Source organism: Phallusia mammillata, chromosome 2 (genome assembly GCF_965637545.1).
Source record: "Phallusia mammillata chromosome 2, kaPhaMamm4.hap1.1, whole genome shotgun sequence".
Taxonomy (NCBI): domain Eukaryota; kingdom Metazoa; phylum Chordata; class Ascidiacea; order Phlebobranchia; family Ascidiidae; genus Phallusia; species Phallusia mammillata.
The window spans coordinates 29,128,879-29,153,358 of record NC_137253.1 but is presented as its reverse complement, the minus strand read 5'-3'; the positions used below and the strand labels follow the sequence as shown (position 1 = coordinate 29,153,358).

General features: G+C 38.2%; 2 protein-coding genes, 2 long non-coding RNA genes and 1 pseudogene across 5 annotated transcripts; 3 read left to right on the top strand and 2 right to left on the bottom strand.

The window, feature by feature from the left end:
- The first annotated feature begins 200 nt into the window (after positions 1 to 200).
- LOC145213270 (sialate:O-sulfotransferase 1-like) lies at positions 201 to 10,073 on the top strand. Its single transcript, XM_080081502.1, has 7 exons — positions 201 to 210; positions 565 to 673; positions 5,466 to 5,665; positions 6,852 to 7,032; positions 7,663 to 7,898; positions 8,829 to 9,029; positions 9,530 to 10,073. Exons 1-7 carry the CDS (start codon positions 201 to 203, stop codon positions 9,907 to 9,909), a joined length of 1,317 nt encoding a protein of 438 aa, XP_079937628.1. The 3' UTR covers positions 9,910 to 10,073.
- A 1,914-nt stretch (positions 10,074 to 11,987) lies between these two features.
- LOC145214228 (uncharacterized) lies at positions 11,988 to 13,413 on the top strand. The gene is made up of 2 exons (XR_013856992.1): positions 11,988 to 12,200; positions 12,905 to 13,413. It is a non-coding gene; the product is annotated as an uncharacterized LOC145214228 (long non-coding RNA).
- Positions 13,414 to 13,455: 42 nt separating this feature from the next.
- Positions 13,456 to 14,716, bottom strand: LOC145214227 (uncharacterized). Its single transcript, XR_013856991.1, has 2 exons — positions 14,476 to 14,716; positions 13,456 to 14,348 (listed from the first exon to the last, which is right to left on the bottom strand). It is a non-coding gene; the product is annotated as an uncharacterized LOC145214227 (long non-coding RNA).
- Positions 14,717 to 14,789: 73 nt separating this feature from the next.
- LOC145214226 (uncharacterized) lies at positions 14,790 to 16,270 on the top strand (annotated as a pseudogene). Its single transcript, XR_013856990.1, has 2 exons — positions 14,790 to 14,840; positions 15,039 to 16,270. The product of XR_013856990.1 is annotated as an uncharacterized LOC145214226 (transcript).
- A 288-nt stretch (positions 16,271 to 16,558) lies between these two features.
- LOC145214224 (atlastin-3-like) lies at positions 16,559 to 24,356 on the bottom strand. The gene is made up of 12 exons (XM_080082711.1): positions 24,187 to 24,356; positions 23,618 to 23,693; positions 22,861 to 23,045; positions 22,121 to 22,273; positions 21,720 to 21,875; positions 21,369 to 21,425; positions 21,033 to 21,267; positions 20,718 to 20,896; positions 20,550 to 20,621; positions 19,302 to 20,153; positions 17,997 to 19,162; positions 16,559 to 16,665 (listed from the first exon to the last, which is right to left on the bottom strand). Exons 2-11 carry the CDS (start codon positions 23,622 to 23,624, stop codon positions 19,133 to 19,135), a joined length of 1,926 nt encoding a protein of 641 aa, XP_079938837.1. The 5' UTR covers positions 23,625 to 23,693; positions 24,187 to 24,356; the 3' UTR covers positions 16,559 to 16,665; positions 17,997 to 19,132.
- Positions 24,357 to 24,480: the final 124 nt, after the last annotated feature.

Here is a 24,480-nt window from a genome sequence, read left to right as displayed (position 1 = left end):
GGCCTTTACATTAACTTCACGGGTGGCAACCGGAGGCCCAAGCCTTTTTTACAATTGAACTGTCAACGTAAATTCCACAAAAGAAGTTTTAAATTTCCTCCCTAGAACGGAAATGCTTTAAGATTGGTTGCCACTGACGTACAGTCTGAATAACAGTTTCGGTTTGTTCATATAGATTTGTCATTCGTTCCGTGTTAAGAATGCATCTGGGTTGGAAGTAATCCTTTGGACACCAAATTTCCCATTGAGTTCTTTCATTTCAGCAAATAAATTATGTTAGGTGTTCACGTAATAGAGTTTTTGTGAGAAGCTTAACTTTTAGTAAATATGCAATAAAGTTAGATACTAAAGGTGAAAAAGGTGAACAGAAAACACCTACATTGTTTAGTATCATCAGTAAAACATTCAATAAAAACTGAATAAACGTTCAATGATTTTAGTCGGTTAAATTTATTTCCACATGTGTCGGTTCAATTTATGTTGCTCACTGATTTTTAATGTTTCACAGAATAACTAGAACTTTTTTCACAAGTGACATTAGATTTATATTTCGTTTTTTTGCAGCTTTGTACATCGGGTGCTACAAGAATTCGGCGAAAATGCACAAAAATGTACTGAAAGTTAAATATCATTTCATGACCCCAGACTGGTGCATCTCATTTTGCCAATCCAAGTAAGTTTTATAGTTCGTTGTTCGTCAAACAAAGAAATTGGTTTGCTGGTTTATGTTTGGGGCAAATCGGAAACAAGCATTTTATGTTTTTTTATTTTACTTTTGTGTGGCGAAAAACGCATCAAAATACCTTTTTGGCACAGACACTTTTGCAGTAGGAATTTTGGCACAAACTATGCAGAATCACGCACATAATATGATGCCTTCGTAAACGTTTGATTATTTACGCATCGTTTGTGAATTTCTGTTCACTGTGATCAAAGTAAACGTAAAAGCACAACAGCGAAAGGAACTCAGATGCTGTAACCGAAAGGCTATTTTTAAAAAGTTAAAAGTACAAGTATGCACACATATTTGCCGTAAGTACTTAAATGTGCTGAATTACAATATACAACGTTTTCCTCTTATTTGGTTTGGCTATAAAGGCATTTCAAAGACACTGTAGGCACAGTCACAGTTGTTGAATAAGTTAGCCTATAGGCCCACGTAATTAGAACGTCACCAGTGACGTACAAGCTCACACTTGCTGTAAAAATTGCACGTGGTTGCGAGTAAAGAAATTTGGGGAATTAGTGCTGTGCGTTTTAAAGAATTGGTTCTGCACATCACAGCGCTCTTAGTTAAACCTTCCTACGATTTTTGCCTTGTGCACATACCATAAAATGGTTGTTTGTCCATGTCCGGTGAATACACAAGACACCATATTTACCCTGTTAACAGAGGGTTCAATTTTGGGACATACGCTGCTTTCAAACGCTTACCTTGTGTCGCTTTTCCGCGCGTTGGTTTGAAAGTTTTGTGTGACACTATAACGTTGAGTCGCGGAAACTGCTGAACATCGGGTTAAATTGCTGACGGTTAGTGATATTGAGGTTGGGATGAGGTTTTATAGTAGTATATGAATCAGAAAATGCCTGCGCGGATAGTCTCCCTCGGTCGCGGAATGTTTTCCTCGGCTGTTGAATGTTTCCGGTAGGACATTTTTTCAATGATTAACTATTAAAACCCACCCCGACGTTTTAGTTTCACCCGAAGTTTTCGTAAGACGATTCATTGCCTACAGCTTCGCATTAAATACTGAAACGGAACCCTAGTTTTTAGTGATGGGACGATACCAGGTTTTGAAGCGAGTACCGATACCGAGTACGAGTACCACATGTATATACCTTCGATACCGAGTACCGAGTACGATTACCGAGTACTTAAGTGTGGTGTTGTGCTTATGTATATCACTGTCTAATTTATCTGCCATGGTCGGGGTCATAGGTGTAGACTATAGAGTTTTAAAAAATACCGGGGATGCGACTTTTGATCACCGACGCCGATACCTATATCATGTGCAGTATCTGTACCCGTATGGGACCAAACACCGATACCTTCGGGATTTAGCCTATCCCTATATAGTTTCTATCACATTGTTTGCAAATAGTCACTTGGCACAATTTCTTCGTGTGGTTTGGACGTTTGCTGTGCGTCTCATAACGTCTGATGTAAAGAAAGGACGATTTGCGGAATCAGCAACTTTAACGACGATTTAGTTCTCAAATAATGTGTTACGGCGGGCGATTCACGTTTTAAATATAGCCAACCATGTATTGTATACGCCTAAACTGAGGTCTATTCGGATCAAGTTTAGACCGTTGCAGTGCTTTGCAAACGGACATTACACTCGGCTTTTATATTTATTTATTTTGCAAACGTTAGTCTATATGTCATGTTTGTGTTGCATTAAAATGTCCGCTTATTGCGAAACACCGACGTCTGTTCGATCAATGGCATGAGTTCAAGCGCATTTGTTTAGCTGGAAACACGTTCTAAAACCGACGTAACTTGAACAAAGATGCGATTTTGGTGTTATACAAAGGTCAAGGGCGGGGGGTGCCGCGCAATCTACGCCAGTGGTCGAGGTACAGGCGTGCACGCACACATGCTGACAGCGAAAAAAATATACGTAAACTGGCGGAACTTTTTTCCAATTTTGTGCTGTCCGAAGCAAATATTGGCAAAAAGTTGCCCGTATCTTACGGTGTAAATCGGCCATCGGTACTCGCACGTTGGTATCGAAAACTGAGACAAAATATTTCGATACCGAGTACGAGTATCGATACCACTGAAATCGTTCGATACCATCGATACCGAGTACCGAGTACCGGGTACTCGTCCCATCACTACTAGTTTTGTGTGCGTCTAGTTTGGCCTTAAATTTGCATAAAACGGGCTTAATTTGCCATTGCAAAGAAAGTTTACGAAGTTTCGGGACCAAATCGACTTTTGTTTCTAGTTCGGGCCCGCTTACAATTTGAATCTACACGTCAAATAATCTTTGTACAAACCACTACTAAATAACGACTTTCATTAACTTTAACTAATTTTCAGTATAGCTGTTCGACAGCAATTAACTAACTTGGAATTATATTTCCTTTTACTACCACAGATGACATATTTAACCTTCTATGGGTGAAATTAATCGCGCCTAGTCAAACATTTTACCACAAACTTGTTCACATGTCCCTGTATTGCAGGGGTCGGCAACCTTTTAGGCGACTCGTGCCAATTTACTTGTTATTTCCTTGTGTTAATGACCTCGCGTGCCAACGTTTTTGTAATTAATAGTGGTTCATGCTAGCAGATATCAATTATAAAGAGAAAGCAGAGCGTTTTGTGCATGTAAGGCTGAATTTTAAGACAAAGGCATGATAAAAACTATAAACAAGCGGTGTAACAGGTTTAATTGTTACTTTAATATAAACACGCAAATCGGTTGGCTTGCATGAAAAACACCTCGTGCCAAGGGTGGCCGACCTCTGCTGTATCGTAAAACTTAACAATTCAAGCTGGTTATAAATTGTGACAGCCTTTGTTCGGAAAGTCATAATGTAGCGTTGGTACATGATGCTGTACTTTGTAAATATGTCGGAATCCTTTCGTGGTTAAACACATTTTGCAAGTTGCCAAGGTCCAAAACGCATTGCCACTATGAAACTTGAACATTCCAAAAATACGTTGAGCCGAAGAATAAAAGGAAAGGCATGTCCATTGCGAACTAGGTTGCACCCAGAAGCGGCTTGTGACTATAATTAGTACGCGTGCGTGCGGCTTCAAAACAACTGTAGATCAACAGTTTAATTAGTACGCGTGTGGGCTGTTTCAAAACAAGGAAGTTTAAATAAAGGTGTTTCGATTTGCGTGAAAAAGTTTAAACTGTTGATCTACAGCAGGGGCGGGCCTGATATGGGAAAATGAAGTACTTGGCGGGCCGGATTCCTGAATCGATACATTAATCGCGTATTTATCAAGTGATTTAAAACGGATTTTTGACCACCTAAACCAAATACAATCAATAACGTCACAATTACAATACAGTCCAAACAATCTAACTGATATAACATAAAATTACTCACCACAACAAATTTAATGCATACACCACAGACTTAGATACTGTTATAACACTAACTAGGCTACACGTGGGAAACACAAGGTTGGCAGTTATGCCGTAACAATGGACGTATGGTGCAATGGTAACAACGGCGGGGAAGTTTTTTGCTATTGGGGAGCATTACTGTCCGTTACAACTATAATTTGACGTAGTAAGCAAGTAGTGGGGGATTGCAGCAGACTGTGGCCGCGGGCACATTATCATGTAAGACCCGGAAACTGTCTGCGGGCCGCTCAAAATCCCGTCGCGGGCCGGATCCGGCCCGCGGGCCGTATGTTGCCCGCCCCTGATCTACAGTGTCATATCTCTTCTTGTGTAACGGTGCTCGCTCACCGCTTTTTCAAGACTGTCGAGGCAACAATACCTTTTTGAACTAGTGGATGCTGGCTATAAAAAAAGGATTACATATACTATGTTCAAACATAAATAAACAAAATAGACAATAAACAAAAATCCTACTAAAGGTTATCTTTAAAGTAGAGCGGAAACCGTGGCGATGCAATTGGCAGCAACCGAAAAATATTGCTGCAACGTATAACAAATTCCGTACTTTTCAGTCCGTATATATATTGATAAAAGCGGCAATGTTTTTAAATAAGTCTATTAGCACGATGGAAAAGAAGGGTAAGAAATAACACTTGTTGTTTGTTGGGTCGCTTCCGACAGCCAAAAGGAAATTTATGCATTGGTTCGTTAAATTTGGGTTTGTTTATCTCGACATGAAACATGTCCACTTAGCAATACATGTCTTTCGTCACCAGTCAAGTTCATTTGTTCACTATCGAGTTCAGGTCTATACCACAGGTCTTTTAAGTGCTACCACTTAAGTGAAGTCTAAACTAAAGTTCGGCATTTTGTAGTAGATGTAGGTCTATGGCTGCCATAACGTAGATACAATAAAATGACCGGGGTTAATTTTCCTGTTTTAGCTTTTAAATGCTTTGTAATGAGATTGTTCCGTTCAAAGTTGTAAACGGACCTGAAATTGGAGCCCGAACCCGATTCGTTTTTGAGAAGCCCGTTTAGGCCCGAAAGTTTGATTGACAGGCCTTCTATACATTAAACCCACAGGAAAGTCCGAGACAACAAACACAACAGACAATAATAGACGATCGGTCTTGAACAAGGCGATTTAGGGCTGCTTGACATTAGGTCAGGTCCAGCAACTAGCTACTTGACCAGTCAAATTTATTCAAAACAATACTAAAACTGAGTGTAAAGTCAGGCCTGAATCATGCCCGTTTTTTTAAGAAACCTAAGCCTGAACCCGAACCCGACCCGAAAAGCCCGGCCTGACTTACACCTCTGGTTCCGTTTATGCCTAATTCAAATACAATAGTGACATTTTATTTTCAGTAATCGGAATTTTGCTTCCCTCAATGACTCGACCAGCTGCTTATGTTCCGATCAATTTGACGATGTGACTGACATTAGAAATGCATCTGACAACTGCGGGATCGTCTGTGGTGGAACAGATTTGGAAAATGGGCCCCAAAGAACTTGCGGAGGCGAAGATAGTGTTGAGACATTTTTCATTAAAGGAGATTGTGTTCGAGGTAACATATATACATGTTTGAGTGGTCTTTTGCTTTAACTTTTCATTTAATCTAAAAACAAATGGGAGACCGAATACACTGATTTATGAACTTAGATAATAAATATAAGACTTAAAACAACCGTTTAGGTATACCGTTAACTGAATGATTTCCCCCATATGTACATAGTATCCTCCCGGTAAATAAACAACACTGGATAACAGTGGATAAGCCCTGCATTAGAAAGTGACGCTAAACCAGTTACTATCGTAACTTAGAATAATTTGTCGTAAGACTGAGACCAAACGATCTTTTAAACGCATTTTCATAGGTTCATTGGGTTCTACCCATCAAAAAACATGTTAAACACAGACAAATTACCACATTTACCAGGAAATTTTCGACAAATTGCTTGTGTGAACAAGGCGTATTGTAATACTCCCATGGTTAACAAGACAAACGCTTTGTTGTCAAACAAGACAAACGCTCAAGACAAACGCTTTGTAGCATAGTAATGTTGTAAAAAATATTACAAGTCGACAGCAAGCATGGAGGCCATTTTTTGACGTTTCCAAAAGACCGTCTATAAATACCTTGGTTTAAGCCCTACCAAATCAGAAAACAACCGAATACACTTTCGCATTGTAAAGTCGTTAAAAAGAGCGCCCCTGTACCTTCAAACTGGTAATAATTAACCTGTGTAGCCTACACAGTGACCGGAGACATTATACATAGCTTGTTTGCTTACGCGATTGGAACGAAATGTTGTCAAAAATTAGCGTGATCAAAAACCAACAGTTTTATAGTTCAATATAGTCTAACAAAATATAAACAAGTAGATAAATTCTATTAAGTTTCAAAATATATAATTATAATGAGACAAAAGAATTGCCAAAGCACCGGTTAATGCTTAAATATGATTGCAAGAATTGTGATTTGTGTATCTAAAAACAAACAACATCTGAAATTAACAAATTGTCCCTTGTTTGCGGCAAGTGTTTGTAGTACGAATATAAGTTACAAAGTCAAACAAATGCGGAAATACTTGTAACTGTGGCAGATAGCTGAAAACAAAATCACTTTGGCAAATGCCAAACATTGTTTTTTGTTGTCCGCCGGCCCGATAATCGAATGTGGACTGAACGTCAGAGCAAGACCATCAGCCCTTAAATCGATAAAACTCGAATAATATGGCTTTTTATAACAGAACCCTTATCAGAGGAATACATGGCTACACGTCACAGAGGATGCATTGATACGCCACAAGAGGCCGACAACGTCATTGCAACGTCATCACAGCAGTGTCTAATGTTCTGTGGTAAAAAGGGGCATCCCCTTTCCCTCTACGCTCAGGATGGAAAGTGTTGGTGTGGAAAAGCGGACAAAAGGTACCTGCTGGTTAAGTGTTTCCACTGAAATGTCATCTAAGGCGGTGGTAGGCAACAACCGAGTCGCGGCCCGGCACCGGACCGTTAGGAGTTTGTTGCCGGGCCGCAGATTGCTGCTCAAGGTTCACATTGAAACAAAAGTGGTAATAAGTAATTAGTTGTTAATGTTGAACATTTGTGGTTTTTATAGGCCGATCTGTGAAATAAAAAACAGTTTTAAACGGGTCCGCAGTGTAAAAAAGGTTGCCAACCCCTGGTACAAGACACTTGTTTTATCGTTTTTGTCCATAAAAGTGGCTTTCAACCTGGTGGTCGTTTTGCCATTTTACCGAGGATCCCAAAGACTTTCGTTAAACAACAAAAATGTAAAATGTTTATCAACAACCAAAGAGAAACCATTAAAGCAATAAAAAACCTAGCCTGAATTTATAATTTACAAAGGTATTTCGATCCCGGACTTCTATGAAAGGACCACGTAAAAAAATTAGGTCGTAGTATGAACATTATCATAAGTACCCTGATTATTGGTAGTTTGCATTTTACTCTTATGTTTAGTTGGAAATTGTATGCCAAAGAAAATTTTGGATATCTGTGATCTAGTTCAGACTATTTGTATTTTTTCAAATCAAGGTTCGTTTTGAACCCGAATCCCGATTCCTGCAACTCATCTGGGATTGTGGACGTTTTTCGGACGTTAGTGGAAGACAAAAGATGCGGCAACATCCGTCTTCTTCCACCGGGAAAACACCGGACGGTGCTTGCATCCTATCCTGGATCCGGAAACACATGGACCCGGTATTTGCTGGAGAAAGCTACTGGATATTACACGGGGAGTGTTTTTAATGATGGCTCACTGAGAAAAATAGGTAAGAAATTCTTTGTCATGCCACCAATTACATTTTGTATGAAATCAACATTTATTTTGCCCACAATCAAGTTTGAGCAAGAAAATGTTTAGTAGCTGCAAAGTAAAATGTTTAATTTCGTTTTCTATCGTCGTTTTGTCGCAGCAACTAGCCGTTTTACTAAAACAGACCAAATAGGTAAAACCATGGTTCGAACAACTGCCATTGCATCATCTTCACTTCAAAATCTTATCAGACAAAATTACATTTTCAAATTGGTCTTGGTGCGTGCAAAACGCGTTCCAAAGGCTTTCTAAAGACGAATTGTAGCAATATAAAATACTGCAGAAAACAAACTCTCCGTGGAGTTAACAAGATTTCATTGACGGTTATAGACTTTTCACTGTGTAGTTCATGCCCTAGCCCAGGGGTGCGCAAACTAATCGCTATGACGGCCCCATCGCAGGTCCTTATTTCACCGACGGCCGTCAAGTGTCTGTCTGTTTCTGTTTAAAAATTACTGATGTAAAAAATATGTTTATCTCACATATATGCCGTCTAATAGCGCCTGAAAAGCCCAGATTAGTTTCTTATATGATACACAGATCGAACTATAATGATCCACATTGTCATGCTTGTGGTGCCTGTTTTTCGCATTGTTGCACACAATAGGCGTACAAACAGTCAGAAGCATATGGAGCAATTTCAAACTCCAAATATGCAACAAAAGAGTTTTATTAAATTTACGACCTCCAGTACATATATTGTAATATACAAGTTCACGGCCACATAAACTTATCTCTCCGGCAGGTTGTGCACCCCTGCTCCTAGCCAAATAGGTAGCATAACTAAGCTACGTAGGCCTATACAAAAAGCATTTTCCATGCAGCGAAAACTTGTTAGGCTTCAAGTAGTCCAATACTGTAAAAAATGTACTGTTTTGCAATACAGGCTATCTAGGTGAGATCACACCGATAAACGAAAACCGTACGGACATCATCAAAGACCATTCGTTCGGCAACAGAAACAACTATCAAGCCGGGATTTTGATCATCCGAAACCCATACAAGTCAATGGTATCTTTCTACAACTACATGAACAGCAAAAAAGACCGCCACATTACTTCAGCATCTGAGGAACAACTACAAAATGGTACGATCGATTTTGATAGGAAATTGCCAGTTTGCTGTCCACATGCAGGTTTTTTTTAAGGTTTGGTTTGGGTGACCGCTAAGTAGTTTTAAGAGACCGCAAGTGTTTCATTTAAATACCAAACAATAGCCATCTTTGCAAAAAATAGCCACAAGTCCAAATTTTGGGAAACCGCCTTAAAAAAACACTGACCACATGCTCAAGTAACCAAAAGCTCGGCAGCTTTAAGAATACAGCAAACGATTGTAAATTGTATGTAGAATATATTTCTGCAGGCTACACTTTTTCCGACAGTTTTTTTTTCAAAATGATGCTTTTAATATAATAGATCAACTCTTGATTTACTAAGGCCAAGACTACTGTAAAACTAGTAATAAACTCCTTATTAAACCAGAAATTACCATCTACAAAACAAGTTCACTTAAGAAATTATTCACATAGATTTTACAGCTGGTAGTTTGAAATGCAAAGATTATTATCCACACTAATTTTACTTGCAGAAATAAACAAATCTATGCTAAACCACATTGGAAGCTGGAAAGGGATGAACCTGAAGGCAACCAGTCATGAAAAACCTTTGCTGGTGGTGTACTACGAAGACTTAGTGGCCGATCCAATCTCAAACGTGAGGAAGATGGTGGAGTTTCTTCCCAACCCTATACTCCACCCGAGTGACCTTGAGGAGAGACTCGCTTGCTTGAGCCAAGATACCACTGGTCTTGCAAGGCGTCCACCACGAAAACTCCCTCCAGAACTCTTTTCAAAACAACTAAGGACTGCAGTTAATAAGGCAGTTGCAGAAGTAAGAGAAAGATTACGCAAAATTGGGGTTCCAAAAGAGCTCCCACCCTACGAAAAAGGGCCAGAGTTTGACTGGTGAAATGTCGCCCACTTTGGTCCGCAACCAAATGTAGGCATTTGAAACTAAGCAACTGTGTGTTCCCTGTAGGCTGAAACAGTTTGTTAATGGGACTTAGACGCAATAAAGTTCACGTTTTTTTACCTGTTTATTTGTGTGCGTGACAACGGGGGAACTTGGCTTTGTTGGTGATTACCGTAAGCTCATTTTGTTATATTTATGATGGAAAGCTATATTTTTTGTTCTAACCGGGATTGAAACCACGGTTTGTTGCAACGCACGAAAGAATAATTGCGCTACATTGGCACTGCAAAATACTTAGGTCCCCGATTTAATGTGATCGATGTTTTTGTGCTCTATCCAGTTGTTCTTACTAAACGTAGGCTGTGTTTTGTACGTTATTAACTCGAAAAAAGCGTAATAAAGCAAATAACAAAATTCGGTTATGCTGTTTCCAAATCTGTTAGTCAAATTTGTCGTCAACAAAAAAACAGTTAACTTTCAAGAGGTGATAAAATTGTCCAAGTCATAGGTTTGCATTTTGTTTGTGCTGTTATACAAATACTAACACAAAGCACCTAGTGTAGGCCTAAGTAAAAGTTCAACATATTTCATCTTCAAATTTTGACAAAAAAGCAAGGATAGATTACTATATCAAGTAATTATGTACCCATGGCATAAAATATATGCAGTAGATTTGCGTCAACGATGAAAAATCCCCGCACAGCCACGCAAATATGAACAATTTTGTGCGTTAAAATTTTCGTAAATGTCCTTTAAAGCATAATAACGACATAGGCTATGGAAACAACACCAGATATGTTTAAACAATGCAGATATCGTTAAAGTCGCTTGTTTAGACATTTGCTTTGACCATGTCAACCTTCGCAATATGGTAGGCCAGACTTTATCTTTATAGATGAACTGGCGTATCTTGTAATTTAACTTCAGCAGTTCCTATGCGCAAAACAATAGCTGGCAACTGCAAGGGTTGTAAGAAATCTGGAAGATTAGCCACTATTTCAAAGATCAAGATTTAAAGTGAAACTCATTGACTCGACGATTCTTGCTTGTTGGAACTGTGACGTCTTCTTGAAGAGTATACGGTAAAAAAACAGTTTTGTCCTGATGCCCAGTACTTTCGTCAAAATAGGCCAAAGACTGTTATAGATTAACAATTCTTTCAAACTTTCTTTGGGCATGAGATTATTTTGCTTGCAATAAATTTCAAAAAAAGAAACGAGCATTTATGTTGGCAGACAAGACTTTTTAAAGAATGCCTGTCGCGAAAAGGTAACAATGTATGACCACAAAGATTGGTAACAGGCTTGCAATTTGAAAAGGTGTAACATAGTCGGATCGATTTAGAAGTCAAGAGCTTCGTGAAGGGTGATACAAAGTACATAAGTTTTTGGCACGTTGAGAAAAAAGACACATATCTGAAACAATATTTTGCTTAAACCGACACAAGCCACGAAACAAAGCAAACAGACGGTACAAACAAACACTATTTGTCGTTTTATGATGCTACGTTAAGCACAGTGGTGGGATTCAAAATTTTTGTCGGCCGGTTTTATCACAAAAGTCATATTTTTCAGCCGCTCCTGTTACAAAAAGTCCATTGACAGTTACCAGTAGTGCTAACCGGTTCGCTGATCTCATGAAACTCCTTGAGACGTTTCTATAGAACCGGTGCGAACCGGCTGAATCCCACCACTGGTTTAGCATTTTTCAGAATGTTTCACTACACAGCTCTGCCGCGCCACCTTGTGCAAGTAATTACACAATCCACGGATGCTGATGTCGGTAGAGCTACTAACACTGGAATTTGGCTGGCGCCTGGTTAAAAATTGTTTGGGCTTATGGTAAGAATGATTGCTGAGCCAGCACCATAAACGCCTATGCTCCGTTGCGCCACCTACCAAACCGGGCGCCAGCCAAATTCCAGTGTTAGTAGCTCTACCGACATCAGCATCCGTGGATTGTGTAATTACTTGCACAAGGTGGCGCGGCAGAGCTGTGTAGTGAAACATTCTAAAAAATGCTAAACCAGTGGTGGGATTCAACGGTTCAGCCAGTAGTTCTACCGCTGATGTCAGTTGCCAATTTAGCGGATTTGCCGCCAATTTCCACTAATTTGGTGTTTTTTGAGGACTAAAAAAAAATTGCTACTGGCGGTTTGACGGATATTTTTGTAAAATTTGGCGGTTTATAGAACTGGTTGGCACCCAAGTGATTTCTTTGGCGTTTCTGCTTTCTTTGAAAATTTGGACATAGCTGGTGAAAGGGTTATCTTTTTGACCCAACAAAAGGTAGGTTAGATTCCGTAGCTGCGCTTTGACAATGCAGGTTAAGATTATTTTTCATTGAATGCCTGCCTCCGTCGTGAATGCACCTATCTGGCCAACCAATGCAATTGTAGTCTCAGATTAGACATTAGAAAATAAGGTTGGATTTCAAATGTTTGAGTCGGAAGTGACATACAACGAGTGTGGCATCGAAGTTAAAGAGTTTTTAATGTCTAATATTGTTATTTAAAAAGCTGAAACCAGTAAGCAAAAGTGCATGAAAGTGGAAAAACACTTGCTATTGTAAGAATCTAAGTCAAACCAATGCTATCCGGTAAATTGCTTTGCCGAAAATGCTGAAGGACTTTACTTTCAACAAATTATGGTAGCAATGACCTTAATAAAGCTGCATAACATACGTTCTCCTGCTAGTTTTGCTAAAAATGTTTGGCGGTATTCTTTGCGTTAAACGTTTGTTTGGTTCTTTTTTGGCACCTTTCAACATTTTTTATGCGGCATCCCTGCCTGATGTTACAAATGCAGAAAATCTTTATACACTTGCTTAGTGTAGAAACATAAATAACATGGTCGTATCTAAATCGATGTCACGTGCTTTCTCATTTAACATCCATTCAAAAACATCTGTATGGTGGCTATTTACACACGGGCAAGTGTTTTTTTCAATCTTCTTGCCAACTTGCACAAAACAACTTTTATGTTTGTCCCAGGCTCTCCACACATCTTCCTTCCTTCCTGAAAAGGTTTCGTGGCGATTTTTATGCTCTACAGTGCACAAGGCCTCTCAAATGAGTAAAAAAACCTTTGTTTTTGCTTCATGGAGACACAACAAAAAACAGAACTGGGATACTTACTTTTTAACACAAAGATAAAATAGGTTTTCAAGCATAACCAAATTTAACATTGATATGCAGTATACGTATGACATTTCAATGGGTGGCAAACATCTGGAAGTTGAATGTAGACACATGTTTTTCTGTATTTTGTCATTCTGAAATCTTACCTTTTGCAACAGAAATTTGTAATGATTTTAATGTTTGTTGGAAGTTGTTGACAAAGCGAAGGTAAGATTGATTTTTGCAACCTGTCTTTTTTTCAAAATGTTCAAGTTATTATAACACTGAAAATGTACATACTTATCACAAGTCCAAACAAAGATTAATCTATTTGTTGGGTTTCTTTCTCATGCCAATAACATGACCAAATAGGAACATTTTGTTTTTCCTCAATATTCTTCCTTATGTATAAATGATGCATTGACTGACATATAATCCCATGTTAGATTGTAAACTGCAAAAGACATATGCCATCACCTTTGCTTAAAAACACAATACACAGAACAAACATTTGCGCAAAAATCAACCAAAGAAGTACACAATTAAAAAGTACTGCACAACATGTAACAACAACATTTTTTTACAAGCAGAGCAAATGTTAAAATTATTATGTATTCTTATCACTCAAGGCAGTGATTTTCACCTCTTTGCCCATGATGACTTTTTTTTGGTTTACAAGACGTCCGCTATGTTGGTGATAGACAGGAGAATTTAAATAATATGAGTTTATAAGGGATCAAAAACGTTATGTCACTTCTTAAAATATGATTTTTTAAAAATATATACCAAAATAAAATGCTTGTTGTGTGTGCTCATTTTACTTACTGAAAGGGCTGAACATTATTTTATTTGGCTGGTTGTATGTGACCTGAAACAAGTTGAGAACTATTGCTCTACCTACATGCTAAAAAATATAGGTCACAATATAATGAAACACCTGTAAAATATTACAGGCAAAAACATTGTTCATTAACTTGCATCTATTTTTTGTTAGTGGATTAAACATAGCAGGCTTTTCTACACACTAAAACATGTAATTGATACCTGTATTAAATATGTATTTCTCACATAAACAATATAACAATACATTTTCAGTAATAGGAAAAAATACAGACCACAAAATTATAAGTCCAGTCAAATATAGTTTGCTTCCTGCATAGATTGTTCTGTAGCTGTATGTTAGGAGTTTGCCATTCCAAAAACTTGTCATTGCATACTGGTGGTGATTGTTGTTGCAAGAATCAAAGTACAGCTCCATTACAGCTCGATTAAACAACATGCATGGTCAAGCATTCCATTCTACCAAAACTTGTTTTTTCTATATTTACCAATGTATGTGTAAAATAAACTTGTACCAATCAGTAGCTATGTTCAAATATACCTCTAATTTGTTTCACAACAATAGGCCAAAAAGCAGACTCACCACTTGTGTACATTGTACTTACTTTTTTATATTTGGTGGAATGGCATATATATTTGTATTTAATCTCAAACCAGCATCTCCTCAAATCGTATTGGATAAAAATGCTGCCACAGATTTCAAACTCTACTTTTTAAAAACCTTGTCACAAGGAAAAAAGAATGTTACGAAGCTGGCTTTAACTGTAAAATCTAAGGCACAAAAAGATCATTTTTTATAGGTTTTGTCTGTATTTACAGTTGTAAAACTTACTAATAAATCTTACTGTACATGTACAGTATTTGCAAATACTGTAAGTTGCAATACTGACTGATACCAATTTTTAAATTTGAAATAAATTTGCCGCAGCACCAACAAGACAATCCTCGACACTAGAGTTACCCAAGACAAGTAAGCATTTTTTATTTTTTAATCCGTTTTAGCAAATCGATGAAGTCAATTTTGTTTTAAAAATCCGCAAACCAATTGTGTTTTTTTACCTTTTACTTAAAATACAAAAGTTTGAAAACTACTTTTTAGACTGCACTTTTAACAGCAACGTTACATTTGGAATATGCTTAAAATACTAAATTCTTCTTTTATTTGTAGGACATTTTTTAGCGTCCTGCAGGCCTCAGTGTTTTCTTGGTGGGTGACCTAACTCTGACCAATGATACTATACAACACGATCGGACACTCGTTTGCCTTTTTCTTTTTTTCTTTGTTGGCTTCATTGCGTGAGAGTTGCCTTTTTCTTTTTTTGTTTCTGCCGTCACACGTTTCAATGAGTTTACATGTGGAAGTGCTTGTAGACGCGAGCTACATACCGAGGGAGCGTGAAAGTCTAACTTAGGAATGGATGAAAACGAAAGTACTTGCTTCAATGAGGCAATTGAACAGATTATGGTTGAAATTGAACTATCTATGATGGAAAACGAAGATTCAAGCGTAAATTGTGATGTATGTTTTAAGCAGTTCACATCTTTGAAAGGAATGGATATGCACAAAAAAAAGAAAACACCAGCCCAACCAATCTCAAAATGCACTAGATCCCCCTAAATTAGTGGAGTTATGGACCGAAGCTTCAGAAAAGGCTGCCACCTATACCGGCGCGGAACCAGCAGTAACGGCACTGAACCAAAATCTTAGTGCTTCGATCCTTGCTGCCTACGAATCAAGTCAGAGCGCAACTGCTTTCACGCGCAGGTTTCTGACCTTGTTTCATAACGACCATTTGACCACAGCCACACGGGCTGTAATGAGCGAAATCTTGCCAACCTTGGCAAACAGAAAAAATCTTTCACCAGGCCTTTTAATCAAAAGTAATGGAGAAAGGGCACTGAATGATATTGAGAAGGAAGTGTGCTGTTATATTGGTGGTAGAGTTATAAGAAGCCTGTACCATAAAACTGGTGACCCTTTCTTTATAAGCCTTCGAGGAGAAAATCCGAGCAAAAACAAAAACTGCTGGGGAATTTCCGAAATGTGTCAAACAGTGTTTATTTCCACTGAACTGAAAATAAAAAACGTTCTCTCAAAGCCTAAACCAGAATTAGACCCCTTGCTTATAGCCGAAGAAATTATTGATGAAAGTTTGCACATACTTGAACGCTACTTAGATGAGCATGACAACACAATGAATCATGTACTGGATGGACTTTCCCAAGTGATTAGAAAATATGTTCGCACTAGGGGCCATGCCTATGCTAAACGCGTCACTCAACTTTTTCAACAGAAAAAGTTTACCACCAAGAAAAACAATGGAAAAGGACAAAGAAGCTCTCTGAGAACAGATCTGAAATTAATTTCCTAATATAATAAAATGGGCTATTTTCCACTTACATATGTGTGTATTTTTGTTTGGAAAAAAATCTTATTGACTTGAAATAAATAGGTGTATAAGTCAAATTTAACTCATACTTTATTTATGAATTAAAATTAAAAATGCACACAAGTACAAAATTAAAACAGAAAAAAATTGTTGAAAAACCGTTAGTAGGCCAGTACACATTCCAAATCATAACATTAAATGATAATGCCAAAGAAAAGCAGTATATATATTTCTAAGTAACATATTATATGTTAAAAAATGTGCCACTCCGTGAAAAAAATGTGAAAAAATGGGACATTTTACCGATATCGCCTAAGAGTTCGTTGAGAAGGCAAGACAAGCAAGCCAGTATCCTGTAACATTTTGTAAGCTTTTGGGCCCTTTCCATACAGCATTAATGAGTACCTATACATGATGTATATACATTACTGCTATACTCAATACATATATTTTTCAAAAATTGTACTAACTTGATTAAATCTGGATGAAAGCGGTGGGATTTTTTTTCAATTAGATTTAATTTTGTTTGTTGAGACCAAAAGAGATCATGAAATTTGTCAATTGTACCATTTTCCTTCTCTAAAATACAGATATATGAATTGATTTTTTCACACTTCAGCTAAACAGAATAAACCTCTTCAAAAATACTGGCCTGTCAGTAAACATTGTTGAATATCATAATGCGCATCCTTTTCTAAAGTTATTTGTTTTGCAGGGTTTTGTAACAGATCATCAATTTGGGCTTGTAAATGACATATTCTGCAAATATACATTTCTATCATACTAGTCTTTAGATACTTTCTTGATTAATGTTAACTTGTTACTGCTGTCAGTGCCCTCAATTAAATAAACATAAGTCTTACTTTTCCTGTTTATCTACTAATGTTTCCTTTACTCTGGAACCTAATGATCTGGACACTGAAACTTTTTGTAGTGGTTGGTGCAATACAACTTTTCTGTAACGGACGCGTTCTTTTATCCTTTTTTGAATTGTCCCTGCTTCATTTTTGCACTTCTTACATATGTCATGGCCCTTCTCCACAAATAAAATGCAATCAGTATTTCTGAGGAAAAAACAATCGTTTGTGAATAAACACACCTGTGCTCAAGCAAATCAACTTGTAACTACTGAGACTCTAACCTGGTTGCATAATGTGTTATCATTGGTGGACTATTTTCAAATGGCTTGCATGGGCTCGTGAGTATTTGCTTGACTGCAAGCTTTGTTTCATTTTCCTGGTCACCACATTGTATTCCCTTACAGATATTTAAATTTTCCACAAACATCAAAAGCTGATGAACTGTGTTTTCTTTAACTTCAAGAGTAACTTTTCCTGGCCATCCAAAATGATGAACATCAATTTCCATATTTACATTAACATACACTGAATACTCCTCCTGGTCATATTGACTTGATTTGGATATGTGTATATTGGAATCTGACACGTTTTTAACCTTCCAGGAGTTTGATGTGGCCACGTACTGCTTTGCTGCACTGACAAATGTTGCAAATGTTTTGTATAAACATTTTTCTACAAAAACTCGGTGTTTTTGTGGTCTACGCTCAACTGCAGTACTGGAATATAATTTTTTCGGCATGTGAAAGATTGGGATTGCCCCTGTCCTTAACACCTTTCGCTTCTTGGCTGTAAAATATGTTAGGTCGGTCACCTGATTGTCTAAAATTATGCAATACAGCTCTGTAAACTCCTTGTACCTAGTTTTAACAGACTTACCTTGCACAAAATCCTCTTCAGCAAAGTGTTTGTCACATATTTTGACACTGTCTCGTAAAAACAAATCATGAATATCACGATCAGCTCGCAGTGACAAAATAATGCATTCCAACTTTTTAGCCCAGTCCTTTTTGTCAGATGGACAAAACCTTTTCGCTGGTACGCTATACAAAGGGTTCGGGCGTTTCCCAGCACACCCCGGAATGCAACAATGCTTTGACATTTTTAAATAACAGATAATCAAAGATCCCTGAACGTTTAACCGAGCAAAATTGGCAAAAGAGCACGAAAATTGTAAGACTTGACCAACAGGCTGCACTTTGCGGAAGGAAACTACCTGTCCGTAACGTAATCTCAGTGGTGCGTGACACGGCAGAAACATCTGATTGGTTAAGACAGAAGTGTCCGATCGTGTTGTATAGTATCATTGCTCTGACCTTGGTCCGTTTAATTTAAACAAAGGGGAGATTTCAAGTTTTAATACACAAAACCAACTGATCAGTTTCTTCGTGCTATATATTGGTGAGCATGGATGATTACAGCGTTTGATATGTGTACTATTGTCTGTGCGTTTTTGTGTGCACGATATAGGCATATGCATGTTAAACATGGTGCTCAGCATAGTTTAATTTTGCCGCATTCAAAGGTATTTTTGAAAGTGTTCAAAATTTTAGTTATTAAGTCATAGTAAAGCCCATGAAAGACATGAATGCAACAATCGCAAATCAAGGTCATGTTACAAAAAAATAAAAAATAAGCAACACACAACATTTAATGACAATGCAAGTTATGACAACGCAAGGTAGCTCATTTAGATGTGGCAAAGCGAAACCATACAATGTTTTTATTATGCCACATTACATAAAACAACAGTTTCACCATAGCCAATGAGAGAGTAAACGCATAAAAATAGTTACAAAGCCCAAAAAGTTTGGTCTAGGTTTTTATTTGCCACATAAAAAGTTATTGTTTGTTTGATCGAAGAAATGGTAAGAAATATGAAAGATATTTGCGCGGGGCAGAATTACTAACATCAAGCACATAAAACATTGCCATAAAAACTGACATGGGTAGTCACACTAAAAGTAGAACAAGGACAATAAAAAGTAGTCTTCATACGCCAAGCAAAAACGGGTTTAAGAGATGATGCACGGATCACTTCGTCTCTGCAAAAGAAATTAGGCAAGAAAAGTTAGGATCTGGGAATCCTTGTATTGACATATTTACAAATCAGGGCAGCAAAATTGTAAGTCGGATTTTAGAACTTAAAGAGATAGGTGACAAAACTCTGTTATCAGTACTTACGTAATTTCGCTGATTTTCCAGATCTCGTCGCATTTGCTCTAGTTGCCGCTCTGTTCTTGCTTGTGCTACTTTGGACTCCTCGTATCGACGATCGTCAGCAGCTTTCATTTGATCCCACATCTTCTGTTGTTGTTCTCTTGCTGCTTTGACTTCCCTCTCTCTGGCCTCCTGCATTGCTTTGTAATCTTTCATTTGCTGCTCATAACTTTGACGTGCCTTTTCTGCGCCAGCTTTTCTCTCTTGCTCTTCACGCTTGTAACGCTCCTGCATCTCTTGGAAGTTCTTTCGTGCCTCCTGTGCCTGTTTCGAATTGTCATCTGCCATTTTTCGCATATCTTGCTTTTGTTCCTCAAACCTAGCTTTTGCCTCGGCAGCTTCCCTTTTTCTCGAGATTTCAGCCTCTTTGTGCAGCCTCTGTTGATCTTCCATGAGCTTTCTTGCTTCTTCGGCTTCTTTTTTTCTTTGTTCTTCTGCCTCCTGGAAGCGCTTCTCCTGTTCTTCAAGGCGCTTCTTCATCTCCTCCGCGTCCCTGGCGTGCTTTGCAGCTGTTTCTTTCATCTGGTCTTCCTGTCTTTTGACCATGTCGCCCAATTGATCTTCTCGCATTTTTGCAATCTTTGCCTCTTCCTCTCGCTTATTCTCGGAGTCTTTTAGCTCTAACTTTTGGGTAAAATAGGAAGACAGGACGTCGTAAATGTCGGCAACATCAGACTCCAGCGTACGCCTGTAGTCCATAATCACATCATCTCTGCCGAACTTATGAACCTTGTCAAATCTTCCCAGTGCCTCGAGAAGTTGAAGCTCGTGATATTTGTAGAGATCAGAAAGCGAACCGTCGTAGGTATCCATCGCCTGTGATGTATGATCGTGTTGCAGTATAGTATATAGAAACTAAAAATTTGGCAAGTTGGTCTCACAACAAAAGTATATTTCAGGTTTCGTTAGATTTGGAAGTTCGTAAAGGTGCATACAGTATAATTGAATTTTGTTTTTGTTTGAAATCAGAACGCTTGTTTTTAAAGTTTCTCAGTAAAATAGCGTTGGGCGTAAAACAGTTACAACACAGAACAGTCAGTATTTTGCAGATGTGAAGCCAATCAGCCACTCTGCGTTAAATGCGCACAGGACCTGTTGAGCTTTGTATTTAGCCTAATTCGCCAAATTTTACCACAACTCAGAACCTGTATAGAATGGAGCTAATCCCACTAAAAATATCTAATAAATTTCACAAATTCATATAGTTGCTACCTCTTTCATGACTCTCTCGTATTCGGTCTTTTCCTGTTCCACCAACTTGCCAAGTTGGAACTTCGCAACTGACTGCAAAATGCAAAAACAAGATAAGAAAACACTCCGACCAGAATCTCAGGTAAAATGACAGCATTACTACACGGCTTTTGGAACCCTGGGACTCACCTCACTTAGAGTAAATGGGTCAGGAACTTGGTCACTGAGAAGATTTTCGCTGCAATTCAACACGTAGTCGTACAGCTGCTCGCCGCTCATCGGACTTCCGTTTAAGGTCAGAGGGGTGATGTTTGTTTGCAGATACTTAAACATGTCGTTGGCGTGCTTCATAAACGGTTTTCCAGCATCTACAAATGCAGCAACAAACAATTTCAATTTGTGTAAGTTGGTTTCTCAAAGACGAAGCGTTTGTCAAAAGTTTCACGAGAATAAACGTTTATAAAACAATTATTAGTGACATTTGTATTAGTTGTAAATCCTTACATTGCAAATTAACCGGTTTGTCTTCCTCTTTTCGCGCAGTGACGGATTTATCAGGTGTTGGCATTCCAAATGCTTTTACACTGGTAAACACGTTTCTTAAGTTTCTGATGTTTTCGTTCACTGTAGCCGTTTTGTCGTCAGACTCTTTTAACTCCTCCTGCAGATAACGTTCCCCTGCTTGGATTCCGAAGCCATAATCCGGAAAGGAAAAGTCCCGGATAAGAAACAGCAAGTTCTGCAATTTTAGTATGGTTTAAATTTCTGGCAATTTTGGTTTGGTATTCTGCAGTGGTGTTAACACGGAATTTCAAACAGAAGAATAAATGTAACGAATACCTGAAAAAATGCCTCGTCTGATCCAGTGTTCACGAATTTGGCCGTCTGCGTCCAAAACTACAAAGCAAATAAAAAATGGCTACACCAGCCAATACGGCGTTGTCTTCTCACCAGCTGCACTGACAATATAGGTCGAAACAGTGTGCACGTCTGCAGCTTACCAAAAATAATACCTAACTTTTGAAGCATACATAACAGCAATAGTTTCAAAAACACTAATTTTGTGAATATGTCGTTTTTTAACTGTTTGTAACGTTTTATTTCTTCAAAGTCTTAAAGGCTTTAGTGTCCAGAAAACAGGAAAGCGCCTTCAACTGGCAAATTGTTGGGAGAATATGTTATCAAACTTACGTCAAGATACTCAAGATCGTTTGCTTGTATTTGTCTCATGAGGTTAAAGACAAGTTGCGAGCTCATAAGCGTGGCAAGAGCAAAAATTTGGGAACATTCCTTCTTAGAGGTTTGACTGTCGAACATTCCTTGTGTATCCATTAGGTAAACAGCAACCTGGTTAAATATAAAAATGTTCACAAGCTTATCAAAGTCCCTTTTGGCCGTAGGTTAAGTAACCTTGTATCCGCTAGACGGCAGTAAAGACTAGCGCTGTATTGTTATGAGCTGTTGTCAATCACATGTTTGTTGACAGGCGAAAAGGCAACTGTACTTTGTTAAAATAGGACCCCAAATGTGTTTTTCCCTTTAAAGTTGAAAGCTGTAGAACTTAAAAAAACTGAAACACAATAAATGTTCACCTTGCCATCTTGGGTATCAACCAGGATTGGTTTGTCAAGGATCCAGATTCCTTCTGTGTTTCTTCTTGACCCTCCTCTCCACTCGAAGGCGGCATGTAGATCTTCCTTTGAACCCCACACGTATGACAGTAGACTTGATTTACCAGGTAAGCCCTGTAAACAATTTCTCAATTTATTTTAAAGCGAAGGCATTGCTGGTTTGTCCGATCAGAAGAAAATACTAGTCACGGGTGTCGGTAACAAAAAAACACATTTGGAAACGATTTTGTAATGGTATGCCACCAATTTATCCTAAAGTCCAATATACGTCGCTTTAACTTTGGCAATCAATAAAAAGTTATAAAGTCCCCCTAAAACTCTAAAGCAAACCGGACGTAATGATGAGTGTGACAGCAAAACTGCTCCGCCAAGTTTTGCCCTTTCTTTTCATAAATGAGTCAGCAAATGTATTTTTAAAGGGTATTTTTTAAAGGGTCAATTTTATTGCCTGATAAACAATTGAAATGTGTGCTAACACGGCTTATTTTAAAGCGCAGACAAGGAAGAACCCATTACAGCCCTGTGTGCTAAAATGTGCTTAGTCAGAATTGTTTAAACCCCACACAACCTTTACTGCTTTTCCAGGGAATAGAAGACTTCATTACGTTCCCGTAATACCTCTTTAGCCAAAGAAATTGTCAATAGCTCTAGATAAAACCGCAATTTATTAACTCAACCTAGATCTTACATTATAAATCTACCTTGACAAGGTAACGAAGAAACATGTTGAGAATAAAGGATTTTCCCTTTCTCTTGTCACCACAGATGGCGATGATACAAACAGGATATTCCCATGCACCCTTCAAAGCCGCTTTCAAACCGACTTTATTAAGATCGAACGAGTCATCGGCGCCTTTGATCAGAACTTGGACGGTGCTGTACTTGTCTTAAAACATGGTAACAGACTATCTAAGGTATTTTAGCAATAAAAACAATCAAAGTTGATCTTTTATGACGTGCTTATAGGTCTGAAAACTATGGATTTAGTGGTTTCTTTTACGTGTTTTCCAGAGTCATTAACCGCTCCGCAAACTTTGTCCTACTTGCAAGGGATTGAAATAAATCAGGTATGTATGGCTGAGTTTAAGATCGCCTTGCTTTTATGTGTCATGTTGCTATAACACTATACAACTTTGCGAAAATAAAGCAGCGTATCCTTAAAAGATATAGTACACGTCGATTAGAGGGCAAACGTATGAATACAACCACAGTTTTTCCAGTGTGTGCTAAAATGTCGAAGGCTGTGATTGTGAGCAACCTCGGTTATATACCAACAAAACGAGATTAAATCCATCCTTGAAATAAAGTTGACATGTGCTCTTAACCGTACAAACATACGCTTGTAACCAGACATTTCATTGTCGACAATATTGGATGTGTGTTTATATAGGAGTGGTCAAACATGACAAAACGAGAAAAACAAACTGCAAAATACTGTTTGTCAGTGCACACACATACCTGTCATTGCAATGCTCTTTCAATGCAGTCACCAGCGAAGTTTAAAACGACGTTTTTTTCTTATACCATCAAGTATCTGTAAACAAAAAAGTTAATAGTTTGAATATACTTCTCGCTCGACAGTATGCTAGCCCGACAGTATACTAGCTCGGGGCTAGTTAGTGGCCACACACAGCAACGGTTTGACTGAAATACGGGTTAAAACTCGGTTGTCAAATGTGACTGAATAATCTTTGTGCTAAAAGTCACAACAAACCACGTTCTTTTAAGCTAAACGTGGCAAAAACCGGCGCAACTGTACAAAAAAACGACCCTAGCATATCTAAATCTAGCTAACAAAATAAAATCTCAACCTTCAAAGAGAACTGACCAGCAAAAACCATTTAATTTTTCAGTACAATTATGCCGTTGTATTTTTAGTGGAATGCAAAATTAACCCAACACAACTGCTTTCGATGCCTCAACGAAACTTTCTGCATGCAATTCACAAGCCCGACAGTCTTAAACCATGCCGCCTACGCTAAAACACCCACAAGCTGTCCCGAATGATATTCCCAACACGGACTTACCCTGCGCAAGCATTCCCGCTGGTGCGGCGACAAAAGGGAACCGAAAAGTCTGACTGTAACGTCACCGACCGTAGATAGGAGTTCAATGAGGAACCGAATCTACAGTATTATGTTCGTACCGAAACTTGCTGACTTGAGTGTTTGTTTCGCGTTTTGAAACTCCTGGAATTCCGACAACTGTTAAAACACAGTTTAGTTTTAAATATCTCGACCTATTTACCTTCCCAAACTTATTCAAATCAAAATACATATCCATGCAATGCATTTCCAGCATAGCCCAATAGTAGATAGCTG

What these genes read in the sequence shown, in the direction of transcription:
- LOC145214224 (XM_080082711.1), bottom strand. An exon ending in CAGACGAGGCATTTTTTCAG is followed by an intron (nt 21,268 to 21,368) that starts GTATTCGTTACA and finishes CTAAAATTGCAG; the next exon opens with AACTTGCTGTTTCTTATCCG. An exon ending in ACCCATTTACTCTAAGTGAG is followed by an intron (nt 20,622 to 20,717) that starts GTGAGTCCCAGG and finishes TGCATTTTGCAG; the next exon opens with TCAGTTGCGAAGTTCCAACT.
- LOC145213270 (XM_080081502.1), top strand. An exon ending in ATCTCATTTTGCCAATCCAA is followed by an intron (nt 674 to 5,465) that starts GTAAGTTTTATA and finishes TTTTATTTTCAG; the next exon opens with TAATCGGAATTTTGCTTCCC. An exon ending in TGTGGAAAAGCGGACAAAAG is followed by an intron (nt 7,033 to 7,662) that starts GTACCTGCTGGT and finishes TTTCAAATCAAG; the next exon opens with GTTCGTTTTGAACCCGAATC.